The sequence below is a fragment of the Protopterus annectens genome, chromosome 11.part0, assembly GCF_019279795.1.
Source record: "Protopterus annectens isolate FY-2018-M chromosome 11.part0, PAN1.0, whole genome shotgun sequence".
NCBI classification, from domain to species: Eukaryota; Metazoa; Chordata; order Ceratodontiformes; family Protopteridae; genus Protopterus; species Protopterus annectens.
This window is the reverse complement of record NC_056745.1, coordinates 834,417,474-834,443,650: the sequence shown is the minus strand read 5'-3', so window position 1 is coordinate 834,443,650 and position 26,177 is coordinate 834,417,474. Positions and strand designations below refer to the sequence as shown.

The following is a 26,177-nucleotide window of genomic DNA, read 5'->3' as shown; positions in this document are numbered from 1 at the left end:
CTCTTTCACTATGATAAGCTCATGCTTAAATGCTGAAATTATAAGCATTAATAAAAGTATCAAAATACATTGTTTTAAATCTTTAACAGAGGCAGTGACTACTATGTGGGTTGAATTACTTACAATAGAGGCATAATGTTGTTTCTGATTTCTTCCAAAAGACAGCTGGCAATGTTTTTTTTTTTTTACAGAGGGGATATAAACATTGAGAAAATTAAAATATCACGTTTACTATCTGGTGCTCTGCCTATATGGAAACATGCATCTCCCTACAGTTGAAATACCTGCAAAGACAACAGGAGGTTATGCCAAACAGCATGTAAAAAAAGCAATTTCATGTTATAAGATATTAAAACAAAATCATAGTGGACTAAAGGGTGCCAAGCTAGGTCCTCTGATAGCTTAGACTACTGTCAGGGCCTTCTGTTGTTCATCTGGAAAAGTGATGCTATGCTACCTGCGTCAAAGTGATTCTTCATTTTTAACATATTGTTATTTTATTATCAAATTGGTTTCCTTTACCATCATGGATGAAACATGTTGGTGTGAGTAGGGATTTGTCTCTCTCTGTTACTCTAACTTGATGAAAAGGTTGGTGGTTTGAATTTTATATTCTGTGTAAATTTACCTGATGCACACATAACAAGGAAAGCTTTTTATATGTAAAAGAGGGTAGTGGCTAGTAAAAGGAACTTGTGTAGCCATTCATTTCCAGATTTACTTTACCTTCATCCAGTTTTTCACTAATTTGTGTCTTGAGGGGAGCACAGACACAAAAATGTCCTTTATCTGCCACAGTCTTCCAATTCATTTAATTTTATACACCCATCAACCTGTCTGTCTATTTATGAATGTATTTTTTGTTACCAGAATAGAAGTGCTGACACAGGATCCAGCCATGACCCATACCACTGGCACAATACAGTACAACACATTAAAAAGTTACAAAACTTATTGTAGCACAACTGCAGCAGCAGTTACTGTAATAGTAGAACAGGAGCTACAAAGTATTCAGTAATGACCCTTTTCACATAAAGTTGATCAAAAGTTGCACAGTAACTTCTGATGCACAGTGGTAAGCTTCCAAAATGTGAATCCTATTTTGGAAGTTTAATAAAAATAGCTTTGAATGTTCACATTTCTGGGCTGTACAATCAAGTGGAAATCAGCCAGGGTTGGATCCACCCAGTCCAGTAATTGCCATATCAGAGGGTAGCTTTATCCAACCCAGTATTTGCTATATCAAGTGCTAGCTCCACCTCATCCAGCAGTTGCCATATCAAGCGCTAGCTCTGCCTCATGCAGCAGTTGCCATATCAAATGCTAGCTCTGCCTCATCCAGCAGTTGCCATATCAAGTGCTAGCTCCACCTCATCCAGCTGTTGCCATATCAAGTGCTAGCTCTACCTCATCCAGTAGTTGCCTTATCAGTTGTTACCTCCATTCACTCCAAGAGTTGCCGTATCGTGTTCTGTCCCAACCAAATGCAGCAGTCACTACATCAAGTACTAGTTCCACCACCTTCCAGTTTTCACTGACTGCACTGTTAATAATTCTCTTGTTCAGAGTGCCTCTGATGTATTGATTAAATGGCTCCCACTTCCTTCATTTGTAAATACTCACCAAAAGTAGAATTTGTTTAATACTTGCCTTATTCACCATCACTCTCCTGAATCTTCCTCCCCTTTAATAAATCTCAATTTTCTGCTGTATGAGCCTTTAGAGTTTTGACTGCCTGTCACTGTATCTTTATTACAATGGAGCTGCTATCTATCCTGTTGCTGATGGGTTTTTTTCGTGTTTACTATAGCTTCCCCAAACTTTCTTCACCTCTGTTTAGAAATGGCTTTCCCAGTGTTTATTTACTTCATAAATCTCTTTCCTCTCTGTCTGATTGTAGTTGGAACACTGCTTATTGTTAATCCATGCATGCTGTTTGCTTTTTTACCATCTCAGTCAGTCAGATCTGACCTTTCCAAAGATCAGAACAAGAAGTTATGTACTCACCATAACGTTCAATGTATGTAGTCCATCTTGCCTCACATTCTTACCCGTGGGTTCGGAGCCGAATGTCGGCTCCGACTCGGCCAATTTTTACTAGCTCAAAGTCTCTCATTGGCTGGGCTAACAGGGTATCCCATGGTGCACTGCTCCATATCCCCAGATCTAGTTTGCTGCGAAACAACATATGTACTTCATACACACCTCACATCCACATAAACAATCACTAATCAAAGGGACTCTGCAGGTGACAACCTATCCTCCAAATCCTATCCTCCAAATCCTCCAGGAAGGGGGAAGGTGGGAGGGTAAGTAAGAATGTGAGGCGAGATGGACTACATACATCGAACGTTATGGTGAGTACATAACTTCTTGATGTTATGTAGTCCTATCTCACCTACATTCTTACCCATGGGACAGCGTCTCTAGCACCTACATCCTGGGTGGCTCATAGGAAAATACTCCTGAGAACTGTGGAGCCAAAGGAAGATCTGCCCCTGGAGACCACGTCCAATTTGTAATGAGAAACAAAGGTGTGAGGAGAAGCCTAAGTAGCTGCAGCACATATATCATCCATTGACAATCTAGCTTGATAGGCTGTGGATGTGGAAACAGCCCGCATAGAATGAACCTTGACTGGAAATGGCAAATTTTTACCTCCTGCCTGATAGATGAAAGAGATACAACTGGCTATCCATCTAGACAGCGTAACCTTGGATACCAGAGAACCCAATCGGTTTTCCGAAAAGGAAACAAAGAGTTGGTCAGACTTCCGGATATCTTTTGTCCGGTGTAGACAGAAGCGTAACTGTCTATGTACATCTAATTGGTGAAATCTCAATTCTGCCTTGTTAGAGAAGTGGGGGAAGAACACCAGCAGCTCAATGGACTGATTCATGTTAGACACGGAACCCACTTTAGGAAGGAATGATGGGTTTGGTCTAAGAGAGACCCTATCTTTGTGGAAGATCAAATATGGGGGTTTGATGGAGAGGGCTTGAATTTCAGAGACCCGCCATACTGAAGTGATTGCTATTAAGAATGCTGTTTTCCATGTTAAGAATTTTAATTCACAGGTAGCTGCAGGTTCAAATGGTGGTAGAGTAAGGGCTTGAAGAACAAAATTGAGATCCCAGGGCATGACGGGTTTGGACACTGGAGGACAAAGCAACAGGGTACCTTTAAGGAATGCTTTGCATAGTCTGTGTGCCATAAGACTAGGTTCATTCGCTACATGGAAATTAGATATCGCTGCCAGCTGAACTTTGATGGTGGCTGATGTGGACCCCTGATAGAACAGAATAGTCAAGAACTCCAGAACTGAATCTATTGGAGCTGTGTAAGGATCAATACCTCTAGTATGAGCCCAGATGGAGAACCTTTTCCATTTGCTAGAATAAATCTTTCTAGTGGATGGCTTATGGGAGGACGATAATATATGGACCACTTCTGGTGAAAAATTATGATGTCTGACTAGCGATGGAAGTGGAGTAGCCAGGCTGTCAACCGGAGTGTCCACAGAGAGGGACGGAACTGTCCCGACATGTGTGTCAGTAAATCTGGTAGAGGGTCCAGAATCCAAGGAGTGTCCACAATGTATGGTTGAAAAAAGGGGAACCATACTTGATGAGGCCAGTGTAGGGCAATCAGAATCATTCTGCTTCCCATGGATTGTGCTTTCTGAGTCACACTTGAGAGAAGGGGAAACGGAGGGAAAGTATAAAGCAGACCGGAGGGCCAATCGTGAACCAGAGCATCCCTGGGTGATTCCCCCTGTGGGGGGATCAGCGTGAAATAGTTGCTAAATTTTGCATTGAGAGGGCTGGCAAAAAGGTCGCAGCAAGGCTGACCCCATCTGCTGAAGATTCGCTCTGCAACCAGGCGATTCAGGGACCACTCGTAAGGCATAAGTATTGCTCTGCTTAACCTGGCCGCTATTACATTGGACTTCCCTGGAATGTGCGTTGCCACCAGAAACCGTTGGGAAGCTATTGCCCAATGCCACACTCGCATAGCCTCTCTGCATAGGGGGTAAGACCGGGTTCCCCCTTGCTTGCTGAGATATCACACCACTGACATGTTGTCTGAGTGTATCGCAATAGTCCCTAGAGGGAGAACTTCCTGAAGTGCCTGCAATGCAAGAAGCACTGCTCTCATCTCCAGGATGTTTATATGCAAATGTATCGTGTGTTCTTGCCATGTGTCTTGGACTGTCCTGCCGAGATAATGCCCCCCCCCCACCCCATCTGGGAGGTGCCTGTGGTCACCGTGGCAACAGGGATGGGAGGAACGAAGGGTTTTCCCCCGTTCAAATTGTTGGTGCACAGCCACCAATGGAGGTCCTGCTTGCACCTGTCTGTGATTAAGATGGGATGAGATAGTGGGAGTCTTTGGAGAGACCATTGGACAAAGAGGAGCCATTGAAGAAGTCTCATGTGTAATCTTGCTAAAGGGACCAACATGATAGTTGCCGCCATGGTCCCTAGGAGTTGGAGAACCAGTCTTGCCTTCGCTTGTCTCACGGGCATCAGCATATGTATTTGTCGTTGCAATACAGTGATCCTTTCTTGTAGTAAGAATGCTTGCATTCTAATGGTGTCCAACTCTGCTCCTATAAAGGTGACACGCTGTGAGGGCAATAAGGCAGATTTTTCCCAGTTTATTGTTATGCCCAATTGGTGACATAGACTGATGGTAGCATCCCTGGCCTGAACTAGTTAATGCCTGGTGGGGGCGGTAAGGAGCCAGTCATCCAGGTACGGAAACACCTGGAATCCGTGACGTCTCAAGTGAGCCGGCACCACTGCCATACATTTGGTGAACACCCTGGGGGCTGTGGTGAGACCAAAGGGCAGGGCTCGAAACTGGAAGTGACTGGCTCCCAGTGGCTCCCAGCCAGAAGCGTAGGTGACTCCTGGATGCTTTGTCCATTTTGACATGGTAGTAAGCATCCTTGAGATCGATGGAGCACATCCATACTTCCTCTCCCAACAATGGGAGAATCGATTGTAGTGTGACCATATGGAACTTGGACTTGTGTATGTAATTGTTGAGTTGACTGAGATCTAGTATGGGTCTCAGGTCCTCTGTTCTTTTCAGCACCAAAACGAATCTTGAGTAAGTCCCTAATCCGATTTGGTCTGAGGAGACTGGTTGGATGGCTCCTTTTTCTAGCAGCTGAGAGACCTCTGAGGCTGCTTGATCCCTTTGACTGGGTGGAATGTCTGGGATTTTTCTTACTGGCGGGGGTACTGAAGAGAATGGGATGAGGAAACCTCCGGAAATTATCCTTAATACCCATTGGTCCTGGGTAATGCTCTCCCAGGCTTCCGGATATAAGGAAATTCGACCCCCGACTGGCTCCGGATAAGCACAGCCAGGCACACCCTCAGGAATGAGAGTATGGAGAACCACGGAAGGAGACGTGGTCTACAGAATTGCGGGGGCCCCCTCTGCCTCTGGGGCGACGTCTCCCTGAGTAACCCCCCCCTACCTCTGGAGGGGGATTCACCTTATGTGGCAGGAAAAAACCTCTGTGATTTCTTGAACCACATCTTCCCCCCGCTGGGCCTTGGGATAAGGCCTAGAAGGAAGGGAAAAATGGACCCCTACAGCAGACAGGGTCTTTCCCTCTTGCTCGCACCTGGTGAGGGTGTCTTTCACTTTGGTCTCAAACAAGGAGGAACCGTCAAATGGGGCATCAGTGAAGGAAGACTTGAAGGCCTCCCCGAAGTGACACAGGTGCAGCCAGGCTTGCCTTCTAAGGGCGACCCCTGAGCTCGATGCCCTACTCGCTCCCTCAGCCGCATACGAGATGAGCCGCATGGACGAGTTAGCAATAGAGTTGAGGGTAGAAACCTGAGCATTAACCATCTGTGCCACCACCTCAGGTATGTTACCCGCAAGAGTATCTCCCAATTCTTTGAGGAGATCTCTCTGAAGCCGAGTGAAGTGAGACAAATAATTCAGTGACCGTAAAGTGAAGGTTGCTGAAGATAGGGTATGCTTCCTGTACCAGTCCACGGTCCTAGACTCCTTGTTGGAGGATGAACCGATGAGGAAGACTCTGCAACTTCCTTCTGGGTGGCTGCCGCCACCACCATGGCATCTACCGGGACTCCTTTAGACAGAAACTCTTTTCCCTGGGGTGCGGACAGGAATTTGTTGGGATGCCTGGGCACGGGCTCCACAGAATCAGGGTTTTCCCACACTCTTCGACAAATGAGGTCAAGAAGTTCGTTGAAGGGTGGAGACACCCAGGAGGTGGAAGGTTGAGTGCCAAAAGTCTTAAGGAATACTGACTCCTCCTCGGAAGGAGTTTTGGAAGGCCAGCCTCCTCTTTGTTTTTGTACCTCCAGGATATCGGAGAACGAAACATCATCAGAGGAAGACTTGGGGGACCCTTCCGATTCCTCGAGGTCAGTATCGGAGGTGAGAGACTTATCCTGGGAGTCCATGTGCTTCCTCTTGCACAATTTCGTTCTAGGAGGTTCCTCAGGCACGGACTCTGGGAGACCCTCAGAAAGTTGGGGACCACTCATGGGGGTATCCTTAGGGCCTGGCGTGCTACTGTACATGGATAGGTGAGTGTCAGAGGCTCTCGCCGGGGTGGTGGGGGACGGAATGACCGACCCGGGTGATGTAGCTGATGATCTTGCCAGCGTGCTCCGCATGGCCTTGAAGGCAGGTCCCCCTGAGTCCGAGGACTGACCGGCCTCAGAGGTCACGACCGGGGTTCCCCGAGCTGATTCACCGAGTGGGAGACTCGGAACCGACAGCTGTCCTGAAGTATCCTCCTCGGGCCCGATCGAAGAAACCAGAGTCTCGAACCCTGTGGACGGAACCGACATGGTCGGAGCCGAGGTCGGCACTGATAGACCCAAAGGGGGTATTGGAGCCGGCGCAGGAACATCACTCGGAGCGGAGCATACCGGCTCCGATGACAAGGATGTGCTCAGAGGAGGAATCATCGAAACCGTCATAGGAACTGGCTCTGGAGTCGAGTGGGTCAGAGCCGAGAACAATTTGGCCAACACCGGCGACTGCAGGAGCCTCTGCACTACCCTAGCAACATCCAAATCAGAAAGCCTGGAGGGTTTGGATGAGAGCAATGGAGATTGGGATCTCTTGTCTGGTGAACCATGCATCACAGTGGGCGACCGGCTCCGAATGGGTTCAAGAATAATAGGAGCCGACGCCGATTCAGTTAAGGTAGAGTCCAAAACAGTAATCTTCTCTGGAGGTTCCGAAGTGGCAGATGGAGCCGGAGACCTTTTCTTACACTTGGAAGCTTTAGACTTTGACTGAGTACTAGAAGCCGAATCTATAGCTTCCTCAAATGACGGTTTCAGAAGTCCCTTTAATATCAATTTACTTTTTCTCTCCTGGAGCACCCTAGGACTGAACGCGTGGCAAAAGCTACACTACTCCTGTAAATGGATGGCTCCAAGGCAGTAGACACACACAGAGTGTCCATCCGTGATGGACATTTTATATCCACATTTGGAACATTTCTTAAAGCCAGAAGGCTTATGCTCCTTCTGTTCCTTGGACATCTTATAATTAACGCTAGTGAAACACCTAGGTGCAACTTACAAAAAGGGCGGGCAAAACCACACAATTTAGAACACCAGAAAAAACGTACTAATCACACTCTGAGAACTTCTAACTGAAATGGTTCACACACAATTTAGACACACCAGAAAAACAGTACTAGACACACACACTAAGAACCTCTAATTGAAATGGTCCTTCTAGAGATTACACAGGAAAAAACACAATTACCAAAGGTTTATCCAACAACACAGGGAAGGACTAGGTCCTCTAACTAAAACGGGGCCTAGCCCACTGGAACAGTCAGGGATACCAAAAAACAACTATCACACTCAAGCACTGAAATCACACACACAAATTTAGCGATCCGCAACAAGAATAGCTATTAAAATAGCTTTTGGGTCTGAACTAACAAACTTCTCAAAGAGAAATAGCAAAAAAGAAGGTACTTAGCCACAGCCAAGTGAGACCACGTCCGAGCTACACAAGTGGCAAATGAGATCTGGGGATATGGAGCAGTGCACCATGGGATACCCTCTTAACCCAGCCAATGAGAGACTTTGAGCTAGTAAAAATCGGCCGAGTCAGAGCCGACATTCGGCTCCAAACTCACGGGTAAGAATGTAGGCGAAATAGGACTACATAACATCTATGGTTATATAAGTCTACAATTATTTGCAATTACTTATCAGATAGCTAACCCCTTCTCAAGCCTCACCTGAAATTACCAGGTTCTGCATTTGTTCCCCTGATGCACTTCTCACAGTCATAAATCTCACAGGGAACTGAGAATAGCCATATGTTTGGCTCTGTCAGCAGCAAAGGTGCTCAAGGTAAGTAGCACATCCAACTACTCCAGACAATATCCTCCTTTTTTCCACAACATGTACACATACAGGTATGCAATGTAAAGTTTAGCTATTGCACCTTATTTTTGTAACCCACTGCCCTTAAACCAAAAATATGTGTGGTATATAGTGCCTGCGGATTCTTTCTAGGCACTTAAGCTCTTTACTGGAATAAGTTAAAAAGAGATATTAAATGTTATCATTGGCCTAACAAGACTTTTACATATGGAGATAAATACAGAATATTTAAGGGTACTCATTGTGACCACAGATGTTCAAATAATAGAATCATGGATACTGCACTGATTATGTATGGATATGTATTCCACAGGCAGATATCACTCTTCTGCCCAGACTTCAAGAGTAACCAGACATTTCAAAAGTGAGGTTAAGCTATCTCATCATGCCACGGATGCCATATGTAAATGGACATGACCCTACTGATTAAGTGACTTGCACACTGTCATATAGGAGGCAAAAGATGACTGAAAAATTGAACCCTGCACCACAAGAGCTAAAGCTAATAACCTTAACCTCTACTCCAATTGGCAGGTGGAATTTTGGTACTTAAATATTCAGTATTGATGGGGTGATCTCTTCTTCTTAATACTATTGCCATGAAATAGAACTTGAGTTTTTTAATGATTTTTTTTTTGGAATTGTGTGCTTTTCTTTTCAATTACTTACTGGTTTGTGTAATAACATTCTTAAAGTATAGTTACTAACAGTCTCTGATTTTTGCAAATAGCATATACTCATAGCAAATTATTTTTATATTTTAATTATTACCTCATTATTTACTGTACTGCATTGTCTTATTTTGGTATGTGAAGTGCTTAGGATTAAAAACTTAAATAGACTTGACCTGAGTTGACTTATCTCACTTGTTATAAAGCTGCATTCTTCCACATGAACTCTGTACACCATAGTTGCTACTTTGCACTGTTTTTGTATTTTATAGTGTAGCTGGAAAGTTGCAGTCTGAATCTCAAATGGAAATGGTTCGACACAATTGGGACTAAATAAATAAATACATAGAAAGCATATCTTGCTAGACTTCAAGGTACTTATTATGTCAAACATGTTATATCTAAAGTGCATTTTTAATCAAAATTAATATTATATTTAATAATCTTATCCACAGAAGAGCTTAAAGAAAATGACATTGACATGTAAACTGTTGTATGTTATACTCAATAGCTCATAAAATCATTTGAAGAAGCCTACTGTTATGTTTGTAGAATATTCACTCTTTGCTAGACACTTCATAACATAAGAAATACCACTGCACACAAAATTACGCTTACGTACAGGCATCTCACATTGTCTGGGAATCAAAGACGGCTGAAATACTTGGACGTCTGTTATGCTAGTACTACCCCACCAATGTGAAATATAACAAATACTACCTTTGAAAATGCCCAGTTGTTGAAGCAGACCACTTAAGATGATCAACAAAAAGAGTCAGCATTTTTGTTCTCTTCTTACCTAATCCTTTCAAGAACCTGTTTACACCACTCTGCTCACTTCCAGGGAGTGTATCTAAATAATCCTGTGCCCGCAGCTCAAACAAACCTGTAAAAGAAATTCAGAACTGTTAAAATTTCCACCGTGCAATAACTGTGAATAGAAAAAAGTTAGTGACTGATTTTATACAACTCTCTGTTTTGCTATATCACAACCAGTATTTGAAAAATGACTTATTAATACTTCTTTTATATGAGATCTTAATAGGAGCATAGGAAGTTACTAGGTTATTGGCACTGAGGTCCTTTCAAGCCTAGCCAAGAATTTAGCCCATGTTCCAACAAGTCAGCACCCTATGCCACTATCTAGCAGGGACATAGGTGGAATCCCAGGGGCATTTTTTTCCCATCCAATTATAAGTTTAGTTAATAACCAGAAGTTAGAATCAAACTCTGTACCTTAGGTTTATGAGGTTAAGACTACAATCATTACGCCAACCCTTCCCACAACAAATGCACTTTATACAGTGCATTTAACAAACTGAACTATTTAATCACTGCTCATCTGGAATTCTAGTGAACCTCTGTCAGTATTTACAAAGATTCAACAGTACTTTTTAAAAAGAGCAGGGGAAATAAACTACAGCTGTGTGCATACTCACCAGAACCAGAACCAAACTATAGATGCTACAATACAGAACTACTACTACAGTGCACTGAGAACACTTGGACATAGCTGTAGGCTGAAGTCTAGCCTCCAGGGATGTTTCAAGACCAGAATGGACATCTACCTGCCATGTGCTAAGTTATATCTCATGCTGGGGTTATAAGACGTTAATCAACTGAAAACGTTGCTCTACCTCTGTTTTTTTTTTTTTTGGAACTGGCTCATCAACAATAGATGTTTCTGGACCTCCAACTTAGTCAAAACTGAGCTGATCCTGATGACTATAAAACCAAAGGACCTGAGGGATCATACCTTTCAAAAAATGATATACACTTTCTGCAGTGCAAACCATCACACTGTGTCTCTCAACCCACTACATTTCCAGCAAAAACCCACAAGAAGCTGCCAAATCAGGACCCCCATGGAAGACTGGGAGGAAATCCACATAAACTAATTTATATCTTAAAATCTCCCACAGACACAGGAAGGAATAACAAGACATTGAATGCTCTACAATAATGACATAACAAAAAGCACGCCATATCATAAGTACAGTAATTAATGCCGAGTTGTATGCTGTACATATATTACCAAACATCCAGGCTTATAAGGCATTTGCTCATCAGAACATCTTAAGTGTATGTGAAAACACCAGTTCAGATCATACACCCCAGCATGTGCTATTTTTTATACACATTTGCATATATACATATATATAGATATACACACACCAGTACTGTATCTAGAATGGGGTGAAAGGGGTTGTGGCCTTGGGTACAAACTTTTAGGGGGCTCAATAGTCATCTCAGAAAAGTTTCTGTTTAGGCATATATGCAGTTTAGGCATTCATTAAGTAACTGTGGGCAGTAATGAGATAATATAAATGAAAAGTCATTACATGTTAGTAACTAAAGAAAGGAATTAGTAGCAAGCCTTTGATACAGCTCTACAGTTAGAAGGATTTTTTTTGTCCCCAACTTTAGATGGAGGGAAGCATTAGTCTAGGAAATGCTCAGGGCAACAAGCTACAGCAGTGAAGTACACATTCACTTTCATATGTGTATCTGCATACGTATGTATTTATACATACATAAATAACATTTTGTGTGGAATATGGGCATACTAGTCACATTCCTAATGGTGTAGCCTTTTTATGAACATTTGCATGCAAAGCTCACATGCTCGTTTTTTTAGCTACTGATATTAGACCTGTATTAATACAAAGGAATGCAAGGACAGAACAAAGTCACACAGCAGCAGAGTCGTAAGTACAACAATGGCAGCAAGTTAACTGATGAAGTAGACTGAAACAGGATGCTTTTACAGCTACCTGGAAACTTACATGTCTGTCTGGAAGCTGGTAGGACAGCACTTCCTCTTAGATAGGTTCAAAGGTTTAAGCAGACACGTGCACTCAGGTCTGAGGAAGAATACTGTTCAGCCTGTGAGTATTAAAACCATAACCCTGGTGTTTAAAAGTTATACCAGAGGTCAGAAAGAAGAGTGCTTTATTATTTTTCACAATAGAAGGTCTTATTCTAGACCCTATAACGTTTGTGATGGGAAATATTTCTATAAATTTAGTTTATAGCACACATACATACATACATACACAAAAACAGGTCTGACTTTATAAGGAAAATTAGTAAATCTAGGAAGAAGACTCAATCTGAGGGCCAAGATCATAACACTTTCTAAATCACAGGATTTGAAAGGTATGTGGGAAGTGTCATACAAACCCACGTCTAATACAGAAACTATATTTTATAATAACTGTTTGTATTTGTAAATGTTTAATTTTTACTTAGTGATAACAGTTACATTGGAAATGCAACATAAATACAGCTGGGTTAAGCCACAGGATGGGATGGCTTTTTAATCTAACTATGAGCTCCTAAAACAAACAAAAGACTGGCAAGTGCCTGCTGTTATGAACAGCACAATGAATGCCTCTGTGGTTTTAAATATCATCTTCATTACGAAAAATAATGAAGTCTCTCTAAACCATAAATTTTATGTCTGGCTTTTTTTACTCAAGTGAGTCGCACCCCCCTCTCTACTCTAGTCTCAGTACCAAGCACTACAGCCATACAAGTTGTAATCTGTTATTTTTTATGTAAAATATAAACATTCCCCGGAATTCAATAATGCCTATACTAAGTGTGCACTGTTTTGAGTGAACAGAAAACATAGGCATAACTCACACCTTCTTCCTCCTAATTTTAATTTTCCTACTGATATTCTTGCAGCTTAAAATATTGAGGGGGACACATAAAGGTTACTACAAAATGTAGACTAAATGTACACTGTGTAGATGTTACTGAATTTGGCCCATTGTCTATAAATGTTGATTTCAGTGCAAAAAAAATATACAATCTGACTGAAAAAAGTATTAATGTACTACAAGATGAAGTTTTATAATTCTAGAGATTACAGAAAGAAAGTTACTTAGGAAAGCACACATTGTACTAAAAGATTAACAACTGGTTTATCTGTCCTTAATTTCATTTGAGAAGTTAGTCTCTGACAAATCCAAAAACTATAATGTTTTTGAGTTTCTAGATTAATACAAACTCATCCTATGTAAATTTAGCCAATAAATGGAAAAAGACTGCAGAGTGACTGTTCTGAGCACAGGTCATCAGAAAGGGCCCTGGCTTAAACAAATTTCAAGAGAACATCTTCTTCTTCTCCTTTTGGCTTTTTCCCGGTTAGGGGTCAGCACAGCGGATCACCTGTCCGCTCATGATTGGCAGTGGAGTTTTACAGTGTCGAGTTGCCAGTCCGGCACCCAACCTTCCACGGAAGGCACACACACACACACACACACACACACACACACACACACACACACACACACACACACTCACACCTAGGGCCAATTTAGAGTATCCAATCCACCTACAGCATGTCTTTGGGATGTGGGAGGAAACCAGAGCACCCGGAGGAAACCCACGCGACCACAGGGAGGAAATGCAGACTCCACACAGAAGGAACCCCAGCCGAGGATCAAACTGGAGAACCTCTTGCTGTGAGGTGGAAACGCTAACCACTGCACCATTGTGGCCGTCCAGTCACATCCAAAGTTTTACAGGTACATAAAGAATACAACTAAGTAAAGATAAAAAACTGCTGAGATACTAGAGTATGGCCATTCAGTAGTAAAAAAGGAAGCAGAAAATGACAAAACAGTATACAGCAATGATTACTGAAACAGTTTTAACAACTGCAGGTTCTTTATTACAACATATACAAGCAGAAACCTGGGGAATTAATACACCACCAAGGGAAAGAGAAAGAATGGAAAAAACTAACGTACATGTTTCAGAACATTTTCTAAACTAATAAAGCTTGAGACTGTATCTTTCAAGCAATAAAAGAAATGTGCAAGGACAAGAAAACACCATCTGAAGGCCAAGAGTAGTGCAGAAAAGAGACATCATGACTTTAAGGATATAGCGGAGTGACACACATTTATCTAAAAAGGTCACATTAAAAGAATTAAAAACTGAAAGTGATAGCACAGTTCCCATGCAAAATGTAGTTAATTACAACATTTTATTATTTTAAAAAACAAGCAGTAGACCAGGGAAGCCAGACTGCCTTTATCTGCTGTTAAATTCCCTTTGTATAAAGTAAAGCCATGAGTAAATTTCCCAAAGTGCAGTGCATCGAGATGAACACCCAGTAAAAACAGTAGCTGTGCACTGTCACTATATTACTGAAACAATTAACCAAATACAGCCATCTCAATAGACAACCAGCACATTTTATCCACTGTAAGCACAGCAGTACTCTTGTGGAGCAAGTCTCACATGACTCAAAGACTACAAGCCAGTCAACTGAACGAAACAAAATGGTGCACTCGTTTATTTTCATTTGGCAAACTGTTTGGCACTATAACATAATACACGCTTTCTGACCAACCTCACTATCAGACCACCTAAGTTAAGTCACAGAGAAAAGTTAAAACTGGTATTAATCGTCAGACCAGTGTAATATAAGAACAGAAAGAAAAACTGACAGAAATGCAGGATCACTCTGAAAACAAAATGCCCTTGGGTGGCACACAGCCATGTCATATTTCCTATAAAGTATAAATTCAGTTTAATCCTTTACCAACAATTCATAAAACCACAAAGTGGCACTGTGAATATCTGTTATATGAAATCCATTCATCCATCCACAATGAAATGTCTGTAGTTAACCTTATAAAGAGAAAACTATACACAAACAATTTTAATCAGCATTACTCACATAATGTTCACATAAGAGAAAGAGACCTCAAATACCATAGCACCAAACACAGTCTATTTTTATTTAGTTAGTTAATTTTGATAACCAGGAAAGTAGGCTGGTTGACGGACCCTTTTCTGCGATGACCTGGGCACCATTGTGCAAGACACAAACAGAAAACTATACACAGACTAAAGAAAAAGTACAGTTTTGTACCTACCATAAATGTAGATGTCCGATAGGAATGCATCTGCAGTCCTTACAAATGGGTTGTCCTGTCGTCAGGCAGCCCTTTGGTCGGCCGGATTCCAAAGTCTGGGTCTGGCCTCGGCTGGAGTCGCACTTCACCCGACGTCATAGCTGCAGTTCTTCGGGTATAAAGGCATCAGCCGACGCCATTTTCCTCAGTGTTTCTTGCCCCAGATGCCAGGTGCCCTCTTAGAAGGCTAAATTTGGATAAATGCCAATGTTTCCAAATAGTAGAGAGCAAACACAAAAAATAAGCATGTATGTACATATATACAAACAAATACACCATAATAGATCCCCCCCCAGCTAGCTATAAGATGGGCAAATACCCTAGGAGTACCACAGAGGGGAAGGTGGGTGGGTAATCCTGACTGCAGATGCATTCCTATCGGACATCTACATTTATGGTAGGTACAAAACTGTACTATGTCCTTCAAGGATGCATCTGCAGTCCTTACAAATGGGTAGAATACCATAGCCAAACTAGGGGAGGAGGAAAGAAGAGATTATGGTGTAGTTAGGATCCCTTGCAAAACAGCAGTGGCAAAACCTGCTCGGGATCTAGAGTATAAAGGTAAGTTATAATGCTTGGCAAATGTATGCACGGAGGTCCAAGTAGCAGCCTCTATAATGTCCTTGGTAGCCACTCCTCGTAAGAAAGCTGTGGTAGTGGCTGTAGCCGTTGTAAAGAGAGGCCTGATGTTCTCTGGAGTTTTCTTTCCATGGTAGGAATAACAAAATCTAATGCAATTTCCTATCCACTTGGAGATTGTCTGTTTTGAAATTGCTTTTCCTTCCCTTCCTGTTGCATATGCTACCAGTAGCTGGTCAGTTTTTCTATTGCCCTTGGTCCTGTCCAGGTAGTAGCGTAACTGTCTGTGTACATCCAAGGTATGCAACAGTCTTTCTCCCCTGTTCTGTAGGTTGGGGAAGAATGTAGGTAGGTGGATAGCCTGATTTAAAGATACTCTGGATACCACCTTAAGCATAAAAGTAGGATTTGTTCTCATGGACACTCTATCTTGATGGAAGATCAGGAAGGGTTGCACCGCCATTAATGCCTGTAGTTCAGATACCCTTCTTGCTGAAGTGATTGCCAGCAGGAAAGCAGTCTTCCATGATAAGTATTGTAATTCTGCTGTTGCTGCTGGTTCGAAAGGAGGAAGTGTCAATTTTTCTAGCACAAAGTTCAAGTCCCATGCTGGCAATGGTGGTTTCCTAGGAGGTTTTACATTTTTAATTCCTCTCAGAAACTGCCTGAGCAGAGGATGCGAGAAGACAGGCGGATCCAAGCTGTATTCTGCTGAAATTGCTGATGCATGTATCTTGATGGAAGAATAGGACAGGCCTGTGTGGAAGAGCTCTGCCAAGTATTCCAGGATGTTGGCTATGTTTACCAGTGACACATCTTCTCCCTTTGCAGTATTCCAAATGAGATATCTTTTCCATTTTGCTGCATAATTTTTCCTTGTTGAGGGTCTGCGAGCCTCAAGGATAATGTCTTTAACCCTTTGTGATAAATTTGGGTTAATTGATCTTATGTAATGTTCCAGGCAGTCAGCTGCAGAGTTTTCAGGTTTGGATGCAGGATGTTGTAGTTGTTCTGTGTTAACAGCAATGGAACCAGGGGTAGTGTCCATGTTTGTTCCCGAGACATGCTCCTCAGTAATGGGTACCAATGTTGCCTTGGCCAGTCTGGAGCTATCAGAATGATCCTTGGACGGTCCTCTTTGATCTTCAATAGCACCTTGTGCATCAAAGGAAGTGGTGGGAATGCATATGCTGTCAGGTTTTTCCAACTGAAAGATAGGGAGTCCACCTTCCAAGCTAGTGGGTGGTACGTCCTTGTGCAGAATTTCTTTAGCTGGTGATTGCGTGGGGATGCAAATAAGTCTATTTCTGGGAGTCCCCATTTTCTTGTAATGGCTTTGAAGATGTCCGGATGCAGCATCCATTCGTGGGCATCCGTGGTAGTCCTGCTTAATATGTCTGCTAGAATGTTTTCTTTTCCTGGTACAAAAATTGCTTGTAGCTGAATGTTGTAGCTCAGAGCCACATTCCATAGGTCCAGTGCCATCCGGCATAGAGGGTATGAATGTGTGCCTCCCTGTTTGTTGATGTACCACATAACTGTGGTGTTGTCTGTCCTTATCATCAACTGACCTTCTCGGAGAAATGGTCTGAATGTCTGGATTGCCAATTTTACTGCCAGAATTTCCTTTAGATTTATGTGTAGGTGCAGCTGGTCTTGAGTCCATAAGCCTTGTATGCACTTGTCCAGCATGTGGGCCCCCCAACCGAGGTCTGAGGCGTCCGTCGTGATGGTTTGGCTTGGTTGAATGCTGTAGAAGGGCAATCCTGTGTTTGATTGACAGGCCTGAGCCCACCATAGGAACTCTTGCTTCAGGCATGGGATTATTGGAATTTTGGTTTCTAGGCTGTGCTTGTGTTGAGACCATAAATTCTTTAGGTACCACTGTAGCTTTCTCATATGCAGTCTGGCATGAGGGACCAGTATTATGCAGGATGCCATGAAGCCCAAGGCTTGCAGTACTTTTCTTGCTGTTAGATGGTTCTGCTTTGTTAATGCCAAGAAGTAGAGAGGTAGTTGCTCTTGTTTTTCTGCAGCTAGGAATGCCATTTGCTTTGATGTGTCCAGCTCTGCATCCAAAAAGGTTATTCTTTGGGATGGTATCAGCCTTGACTTTTTTATGTTGAGTGTATATCCCAGGGCTTGTAGCAGGTAAATGACTCTTTGTAAGTCTTCTGTTAGCTTGTTTTTGTTGTCCGCTTGTATCAGGCAGTCGTCCTGGTAGGGGTAAATTTGGATTCCTTGAAGCCTGCAATGAGCAATTACTGATGCCAGGCATTTCGTGAACACTCTGGGTGCAGTAGATAAGCCAAAGGGCAATGCTGAGAATTGATAATGCTCTGATCCTGCAAGAAATCTGAGGTATCTTCTGCAATTTGGTCGTATGGGGACGTGCAGGTATGCCTCCTTGAGATCTAGAGTTACCAGCCAAGACTCCTTGCCCAGCATGGGAAGAAGCTGCTGTAGAGTCAGCATTTTGAATTTTGGAACAATGAGGAATGTGTTTAAAGCAGACAGGTCGAGAATAGGCCTCCATTTGTTCTCTTTTCTTGGTACCAGGAAGAGTCTGGAGTAAAATCCCTTTCCTTGCTCCATAGATGGTACCTTTTCCACAGCTCTCATCTTTAATAATTGAGATATTTGTTTTAAAGCTTCTGTCTTTTGATTTGGCGGTAGATTTGGCATTCCTCTCTTCCCTGGTAGAGTATGGAAGTGGAACCTGTAGCCTTGGTCTATTGTCTGTAAAATCCACTTGTCTGTTGTGATGTAATGCCAGTTTATTGAGAATAAGGCTAGCTTTCCGCCTAAGGGTGCTTCTAGTTGTTCCCTTGTAGGCGGTACCAGAGCCAAGTCACTGTGATTGTCCTGTTGCAGTGGTGGTGGCTGTGTCTGTGCCTCGCTGGTTGTTACCCTGCCACTGGCGTCCCCTGTAGGCACCCCTGGATTGGTTTCTGCCTCTTGATCACCTATTCCTGCCTCTCTGAGCTTTAGAGGAGTCTGGAAAGGACCAAGTTTTGGAGGGCCAATTCCTGCTAAACCTTGGAGGTTGGACCTGTAAGAAATCTTTCACTGTTTGTACAGATTTTGCCTTCTCCTCCATCTTCTTCAGTACCTGTTGTGCAGGAGAACCAAATAAATTGGCCTTGTCCATGGGAGCATCTAACAGTTTTGATTTGACATGGTCCGGTAAGGCCTGCTCTTTCAACCATGCATGCCTTCTGATAACTGTACCAGTCATGGCTGATCTAAAGGAAGCCTCCAGTGCATCATAGCCGCATTTTAAAGAATGGTTACTAACTTGCTGAATGTTATGTACCATTTCCTGAACATACTTCTTATCAAAAGGTTCATCAGAGGACAGTTTTTTAGTTAACTGGTCAAGCATAAATTCTTGATATTGGATCATATGAAATTGACAGTTCAAGGCCCTAGCTGACAGAGTAGCAGAAGTGTAAACTTTTTTACCCCATCTCTAAGGACCTGGATTCCCTTTCAGAGGGGAGGGGATTTTTAGCAGAGGTAGTTGCTACAGCCTTAGGCCCCTGGGAGATAGTCTCGGGATCTGCAAAAGGGGCCTTGTATAAATGGTAATGTGTGTCCGGGACCCTGTAGTACCTATCGGGCTTAGCAGGGGCTGGAGGTAATGAATCAGGAGCAGTACAAGCATCATTAAAAGCATCATCTACAACAGAATGAACTGGAGGAATAGCTATTTTGCTTTGTGGTAAATGTAAAAAGGTTCTAAGCCTTTTCCTGGAGTCTGAAAAATCTTGGCCCTGCCACTGAAATTGTTCCCTCATAGCATGCAAGGTTTCCCCAAAGGAAAATTCCTCAGGTGGAGAGGCAGAAGGGATGGACTCTTCAGCATCAGAGTCTTCGTAAGGGGAATAAGGAGCCTCTGGAGGGTCTGTGTTATCTGAATCATCAGAGGAATCATCTGTGGACACTGGCTCAGGAGGCTCTGCTCTAGGCCTCTTCTCTGGAGGTGGATGAGAGGCCCTGTCTGGATGAGGCTGGGATCCCCAGATTAAAGAAATAAGATCCTCTGCCAATGAAAGCATTTGGGAACTGGAGCTGGGCCTGTGAGAGGGGGTCTTAACAGGCACAGTTTTTGTAGCTTTAGCTGCTTTAGCCCTGGCAAAGGCCTTAATGGACATGGCTGCAGGAGGCCTAGCAGCTCCACGTGCAGGAGTTGAGATATCCAAGGGAATAGTGTCAGATAATTCCTGAGAAACCGCAACCACAGGATGGATTTCAGAAGCCGATTCCACCAGGTTTGAAGAGGCCTCGGTAGACGGCATGTTTTTGGCTGAAGGAAGAACCGCTTGCTCGCTTTCAGCCGAAACCGAGACACTCGCGGTTGGCTTAACCACGGTTTCAGCCGAAACCGCGGACCGCGAGTGTCGGTCCTTTTCCTTGCGTTTTTTGGATATTTGTGAAGTCGGAGGATCCAACGGCATAATATAAGCAAAATCAGTGCCAAAAAACTGCTCAGCAAATTCCGACCGACGTCTAAGCGTCCATCGGTTAAAAGAAGCACAGGCTAGACAAGCTGCGACGTCGTGGTCTGGGCCTAAACAAGGTAAGCAGTAAGAGTGGAAATCTTTATGAGGTATTTGTTTCCCACAAGTTAAACAATTATTCACTTTTTCTGACATCGGCTGAGGCAAGAAAGAGTCCCCAACGGGGTACTTAGCTTTTAGAAGTCTTGAAGTAGTATTCGGTAGTAGTAATCTCTGGTTCTGACCGACCGGCACTTGCGAACAGCTTCTGCTTCGGCGCCACGGCAAGAAAGACTGAGGAAAATGGCGTCGGCTGATGCCTTTATACCCGAAGAACTGCAGCTATGACGTCGGGTGAAGTGCGACTCCAGCCGAGGCCAGACCCAGACTTTGGAATCCGGCCGACCGAAGGGCTGCCTGACGACAGGACAACCCATTTGTAAGGACTGCAGATGCATCCTTGAAGGACATCACAGAGTTGTACATACAGTAACAAAGCAGAGACATGTAAGTGATATTATTATTCACAGCACACACAATTAAGCCATGCATTCAAACAGTGGTCATTTGTTAAAAGTAAAGCTGTAACTACAATGGAGCTACAAGGACTAGCCACTGTCACAGAAGTAAGAGCATTTGGTCACATTTAAACAGTAGCTCTTAAATAACTGAAGAGTCACTTATTGCCTCACATATATTTTACAACAGAATGCAAAATTAGCCAGTTTCTTTATAGGTCAAAACTCAAATACATCGCACTCTTGATCGCATACAAGGGGTGCAACACATGCACAAAAAATTGGCCACTTGAAATCTTAGGACCCACTTTGCCCTAGTTCCATGATGTGAAGACTGAATAACCAAAAACAAGGACTTACATATATCAAGTTCAAGACTGCCATTTATCTGAATATTCCCTTCTTTCCAAGTTATGAAGATACTGGAGTTGGTATTCATAAGTTCTTGAGATGTGGGAGTATAGGGGATGCAGAATAGCTTGCCCCCCCCCCCAGTAAAAAAGAAATGTAAAGGGAAATGTGATGTATGGCTCAGTCTTTTTTCTTTTCTTTTTTTTTTTTTTTGCATGTTAGGACTCAGCATTTGGAGTCCCAGTATTTCAACAGACAGCTGTACAAACAGATACATTTAGTACAGTCACGGTTTGTTGAAAATCTGGTTGTTAGAAATTGCTCAAATAAGGGGCTGAAATTTGTGGTGGGTGGTTAGTTATTTACAGAAAACATATGAAGCTTAGAATTGTTGAATACGCTTTGTATTTTGCTCTCAAGAGTTTATAGGCCAATTTGTATTAAAACAAAACTGTTGATTCTTATTTGTCTCAGTGTAGGGTAGCAATAGCTAGCATAGAAGGCCACAAAGCCTTACCTACCAGCAACATCTGTATATCACACAGTACACCATAAATTCAATGCTTCAACTCCACCCTGGCCTTACAAACGTTAACAAATCGTCAAGAATGGGAAGCTCCATGGGAACTCAGTACGTCACTGAGTTAGGGGGACATGGCCAATTAAATTGGGACCTACTTCAGTGAAAATCCATTTCTGGAAATGTGAAAGCCAAATGGGCAAAAACAGAAGTTTGTGTCTGTGCATGCATTTCCCCATGAAGCAAGTGAACTGCCTTATCTATAATGACCTCTGAGGTTGCATCATGTTAGGGTACACTAGCATGACTTGCCGAAGCAGCCATAAACAGTTATGATCTAAGTTCATTAGCCTTAAGAGCTCTGTCAGAGCAGACCAGCACTAAACATTTATTCTTTACCATTTTGCAATAGTAAATATTCTTCAGAGTAAATTTATATTATTTATACATCTGTTTTACTTTTAATAAATGGTTAAGCAAAATGAGACCATGGTCTTCTAGTGTGGCAATTCTGAATTAACTGCAGTCAGATATGGAAGAAGTTTGGGAAGTTGCTGTTGCGTCTTTCAGTTTTTCCCGGTTAGGGGTCGCCACAGCGGAACTCCGGTCCGCTAATAATTGGTAGTTGATTTTTACATGCCGAGTTACCAGCCCTGACGCACAACCTTCAACGAAGGTACGCCCATTCACACATGTCTCCACGCAGAAGACACTCTAGCTGAGAATCGAACCGGACAGCATCTTACTGTGAGGCATATATAACTAAAAAAGTAAACTAAAAGATCTAACACTACAAGCAGGCAGTAATGCAGTGGTGGCAGTCCCATAATTCAGGGATGATCTCTAGCACGGTTTATTAAGGAAACTCGGTAATCCAGTCTTGGACCTACAGCCTTATTTACAAAAGTGGTGGGTGGAGTATTTTTCCTTTTCATTTTAACACTATCTCCATTTTTTGTTTCAGAAGCAAGGACATTTCTCTACTAAAGAGTTTGCCTGATTTGCTATCCTAAGCCTAGGTTGTGGATGAAAAGCATCTCAGGGCCGTTTGACCCACCTGGTTAACACCTCCAAAAAGTGTGGCTCACTGCCTCAGTGCTCGTAGCACTGACCTAAAAAGACTGATGTAGTTACCACTGGATGGAGTGAGTTTGTGCAGGTACTTGTGTTATCTGTCCAATTCCTTTAAACAATGATGATGATAGGTTATGCAGTATTCACAAAAGTAAACAAGAAAAGGGATGATGAGCAAACTGTACACCTCTCTACTGGTGTCCTTTCCAAGTTTACTAAAAGTAACAATGCACTGAGAGTTCCCAAATGAGGAACTAGTTCACTGGAACCTGGGCTGAATCTCACTGTTTGTGTTTGATGTTATGGAGAGAAGTGGCTACTGATGTAAAGGAAATCATTTGCAAGACTTTAATCTTGTTGACAAAACATGGTGATCTTCCAGAGACTAAGTGAGAATTTTAAACTTTGCTAAGTTTTTGCAAGAGTCTGACTCAGCCTGGATTCACTTCTGGCAAATTAAGGAACAGAGCAAACACAAACTGTGCCACCAAACAAACCAAGAACAATGCTGCAGGACCAACTATCACACTAGTTGAAGTATTGAGCAGATCTTTTACTGGGTTCCCTACTAGTTAAGCTGCTAGAAATAAACCCCCCACTCCTCCAAACAACAGTAAAACTCTCGGTCTATAACCTGAGAAATCAGGCACATCCAGGCCCATTGATACAAAATCCCACAATATACCTTACTTGTACAAAATACCATTTTTCCAGACTAGGCCCAAGCTACAGAAGGCCATATCAAAGCACCTAAAACATCTAACCTTTTATTTCAAGTACAAAACTCCACTTAAAACATACTTCTCTGAAGAACACAGCACAAATGCACTATTACAGACCTTGTTACATACACACAATAAGCAGAAAATCCCACTACTACTTTCACCACTAAACTTATTTGCCGTAATATCCATGACTTACTGTCCCCTAGCCATCTCACCCCTTCTCATTTCTTTTCTCACTGTTTGCTCTGTCTTCATACCCTCTAATGAATATTTACTATTATGTAAATACTTGTAAATTATGTGCTTCTTATTACTTCCTCTTCAACTGTCTGCATAACTCTGTAATTAATGTTTGTTTCACTTTGTGCTACTCCTGGGCTGAATCTGAAACTGGTCCATATGGATCAGTTCTCTACCCTAGTACATAAAGTAAGTAAGCAAGCTGGGTTGAAGAATAAGTACCAAAGATTCCCTCTCAGAATTTAGAAAAATAAAGAGATTCCAGAAGATATGAATTCTAACTAGAACTGGTCTTTTCCTATTGCAGTGTGCTGTATTACTTAAGATACCTAGGATTCAGACACCTACATATTTCAACAATAAGATAAAAATCAAATAAATAAATATGTAAATAACTAAATAAATAACATCATTATCACGTTCAGTAACGGAGACAAAATGGTGTGTGGAAGTTATGAAGGCACTACCTTACTGTGCACTACAGGATGAAAAATGTCTTCATTTTCTGAACTGCCTGTGCAGAAGTCCTGCTACAATTTCATTGTGTTTTCACATAATCTCACTGGACAATAAACATGATCGTCACTGAGAAACTGATTTAAAAAAAAAGTGCTCGAGACAAAATCAGAAAACGTAGATAGTTTTCACTGATCTGATGAAGACTTTCATCTGTGTCAGTCATGAGGCTTTGTGGGATGTACTGATGAAATTTTGGCACCCTACCAAATTCACCCAAGATCAGGGGGTTCTGGTCACTCTAGTGAATCCACTGTTCTTTACAAAAGTTCAAAGACAGACCTGCTCAACATGTAGATTAGAGTCAAACAGGCACTACATCAAGTGTCATATGACAGCATAGCAGATGATTGTGCTCATGCTCACCTGTATTAACCATGAGGATTTGCAATGGAAACACATGTCAAATACCAAGAATGTTTAAACTAGACTAGTAATTTTCATTCTCAGAATCTGAAATATGTTAACAACAGATAATCTACACATGACAGCTGTACACAAAAGCATTAGTGCTTTTGTACTTACCTAAACACAAGAGTGTAATAAGCAAGTGAAGATGAGAACTGGGTAAAAAAAAAGTCTACATTCAAATAACTAGCAAATAAGAACAATTGGATCTTACTAATGACGAATGAAACCCGGAAATATTTACTGCAATTCTAGGCCTGTAAATAGTAGTCTGTCTTCAGTAAACTGTAGGACTTTATGTTGCAAGCTTTATGATTTCTGTATCCGGAAAGTCTTCATTGCCTTGCTCCTCCACATCACTCCCATGATGATGATGCTCATCTCCCATCTCTCCAGTTCATAGGTTCATAGATTAGTACTAAGCTAACTGCCCCTGTGAGCCATTTTTTAAGCCTAGTAAATTATCCCCTGTGAGACTCAAACCATGCACCTTGTGTTTGTAAGGCAATCACCTTAACCATAAGGCCACCCTCCCAAACTTTTCCGTGTGTCAACCTTAACTGTACTGCAGTAAAACGTACAAGTAATACATAGTGGTAATGACAACAAGGAGTGCTCTGCAATTTGACACTGTTCTGGGAGTTTTATGAGGGTATTCTCACCCTGGGTTTTGGTAAATGAAAGGCAAGGTGGAAAATGTTACTGAAGATGGACATACTTCTTACAAATCTAGTTTACTTTATGAAGAAGTAAGTAACTTTCATATCTGAAAGAAACTTGTCCATCTTTAGTGACAGGTTGGAGAGAGTCCCCCAGTTGCATAGTTGATTGGGCTTGGCTAAGAGAATATATCTTAAAACATAACCACAGAGGAGGATCTTTCCCTAGATGTGATGTTCAGCTTGTAGTGTTTAGTGAAGATAATGAGACTTGACCAAGTGGCTGCTGCACAAGCTGCACAAATATCTACTGAGACGTTTTTTAAGAAATAGGTTGATGTGGCCACTGTTCACATTGAGAGGGCTTTTGAGGGAGCATAATTAACCTTCTTCCCCCTTTTGAGGTAGCAAATTCTGATACAAACCAATACAGACCTGGAGAGGGCAAAACTGGATACTAGAAGGCCTTTTCTTTGAGGGGCGAAGGAGGTGAAGATTTGATTACTCTTTCTAAACTCTACCAGTTCTGTTAATGGAAATTCTATATCCTATGAACATCCACACAATGAAGAAGATATTCTTCTTAGATATCCAGATAAGAAGACCAGTACATTAACAGACTGATTCAGATTGTTTTCTGTCTCAGCTTCGTGCACTAATGATGGGTTTGCTCTAAACAGCACTCAGTCCTTATGAAAGGTAAGGTAGGGTACTTTGACCAAAAAGGCCTGCAGCTTTAAAATCCTTCTGGCTATTTACTAGGAAAACAGACTTCCAAGACTAGTTCTTAAGGTCTGTATTCAGTGTTGGTTTAAACTTGGATGGACTTTGTAGAAGATCTAGGATGATGTACAAGTCCAAAGGAGGCACAGGACCACAGATCAACGGTGTCAAGTAAAAGAGGCTTTTGAGGAAGGCTCTGCTGTCCTTCATGGTTGGTAAGGAGGTACTGTGTTGGCCTGCATGAAAGCTAGAATAGATAATGCCCTGTAAATATTGCAAGACATGGTCTAGTCATGCTAATTTAGGGTCTAGATCTTTTTGAGATGCCC

At 42.2% G+C, this 26,177-nt stretch overlaps 1 protein-coding gene across 6 annotated transcripts in view; it reads right to left on the bottom strand.

The window, feature by feature from the left end:
• DENND2A (DENN domain containing 2A) overlaps positions 1–26,177 on the bottom strand; it is a 2,268,767-nt gene that overhangs the window by 79,322 nt on the left and 2,163,268 nt on the right. For all 6 annotated transcript variants that reach the window (XM_044088248.1, XM_044088247.1, XM_044088242.1 and 3 more), the window contains one exon: positions 9,891–9,977. In XM_044088248.1, the coding sequence (XP_043944183.1) occupies positions 9,891–9,977 (87 nt within the window). The remainder of the gene's footprint in view (positions 1–9,890; positions 9,978–26,177) is intronic.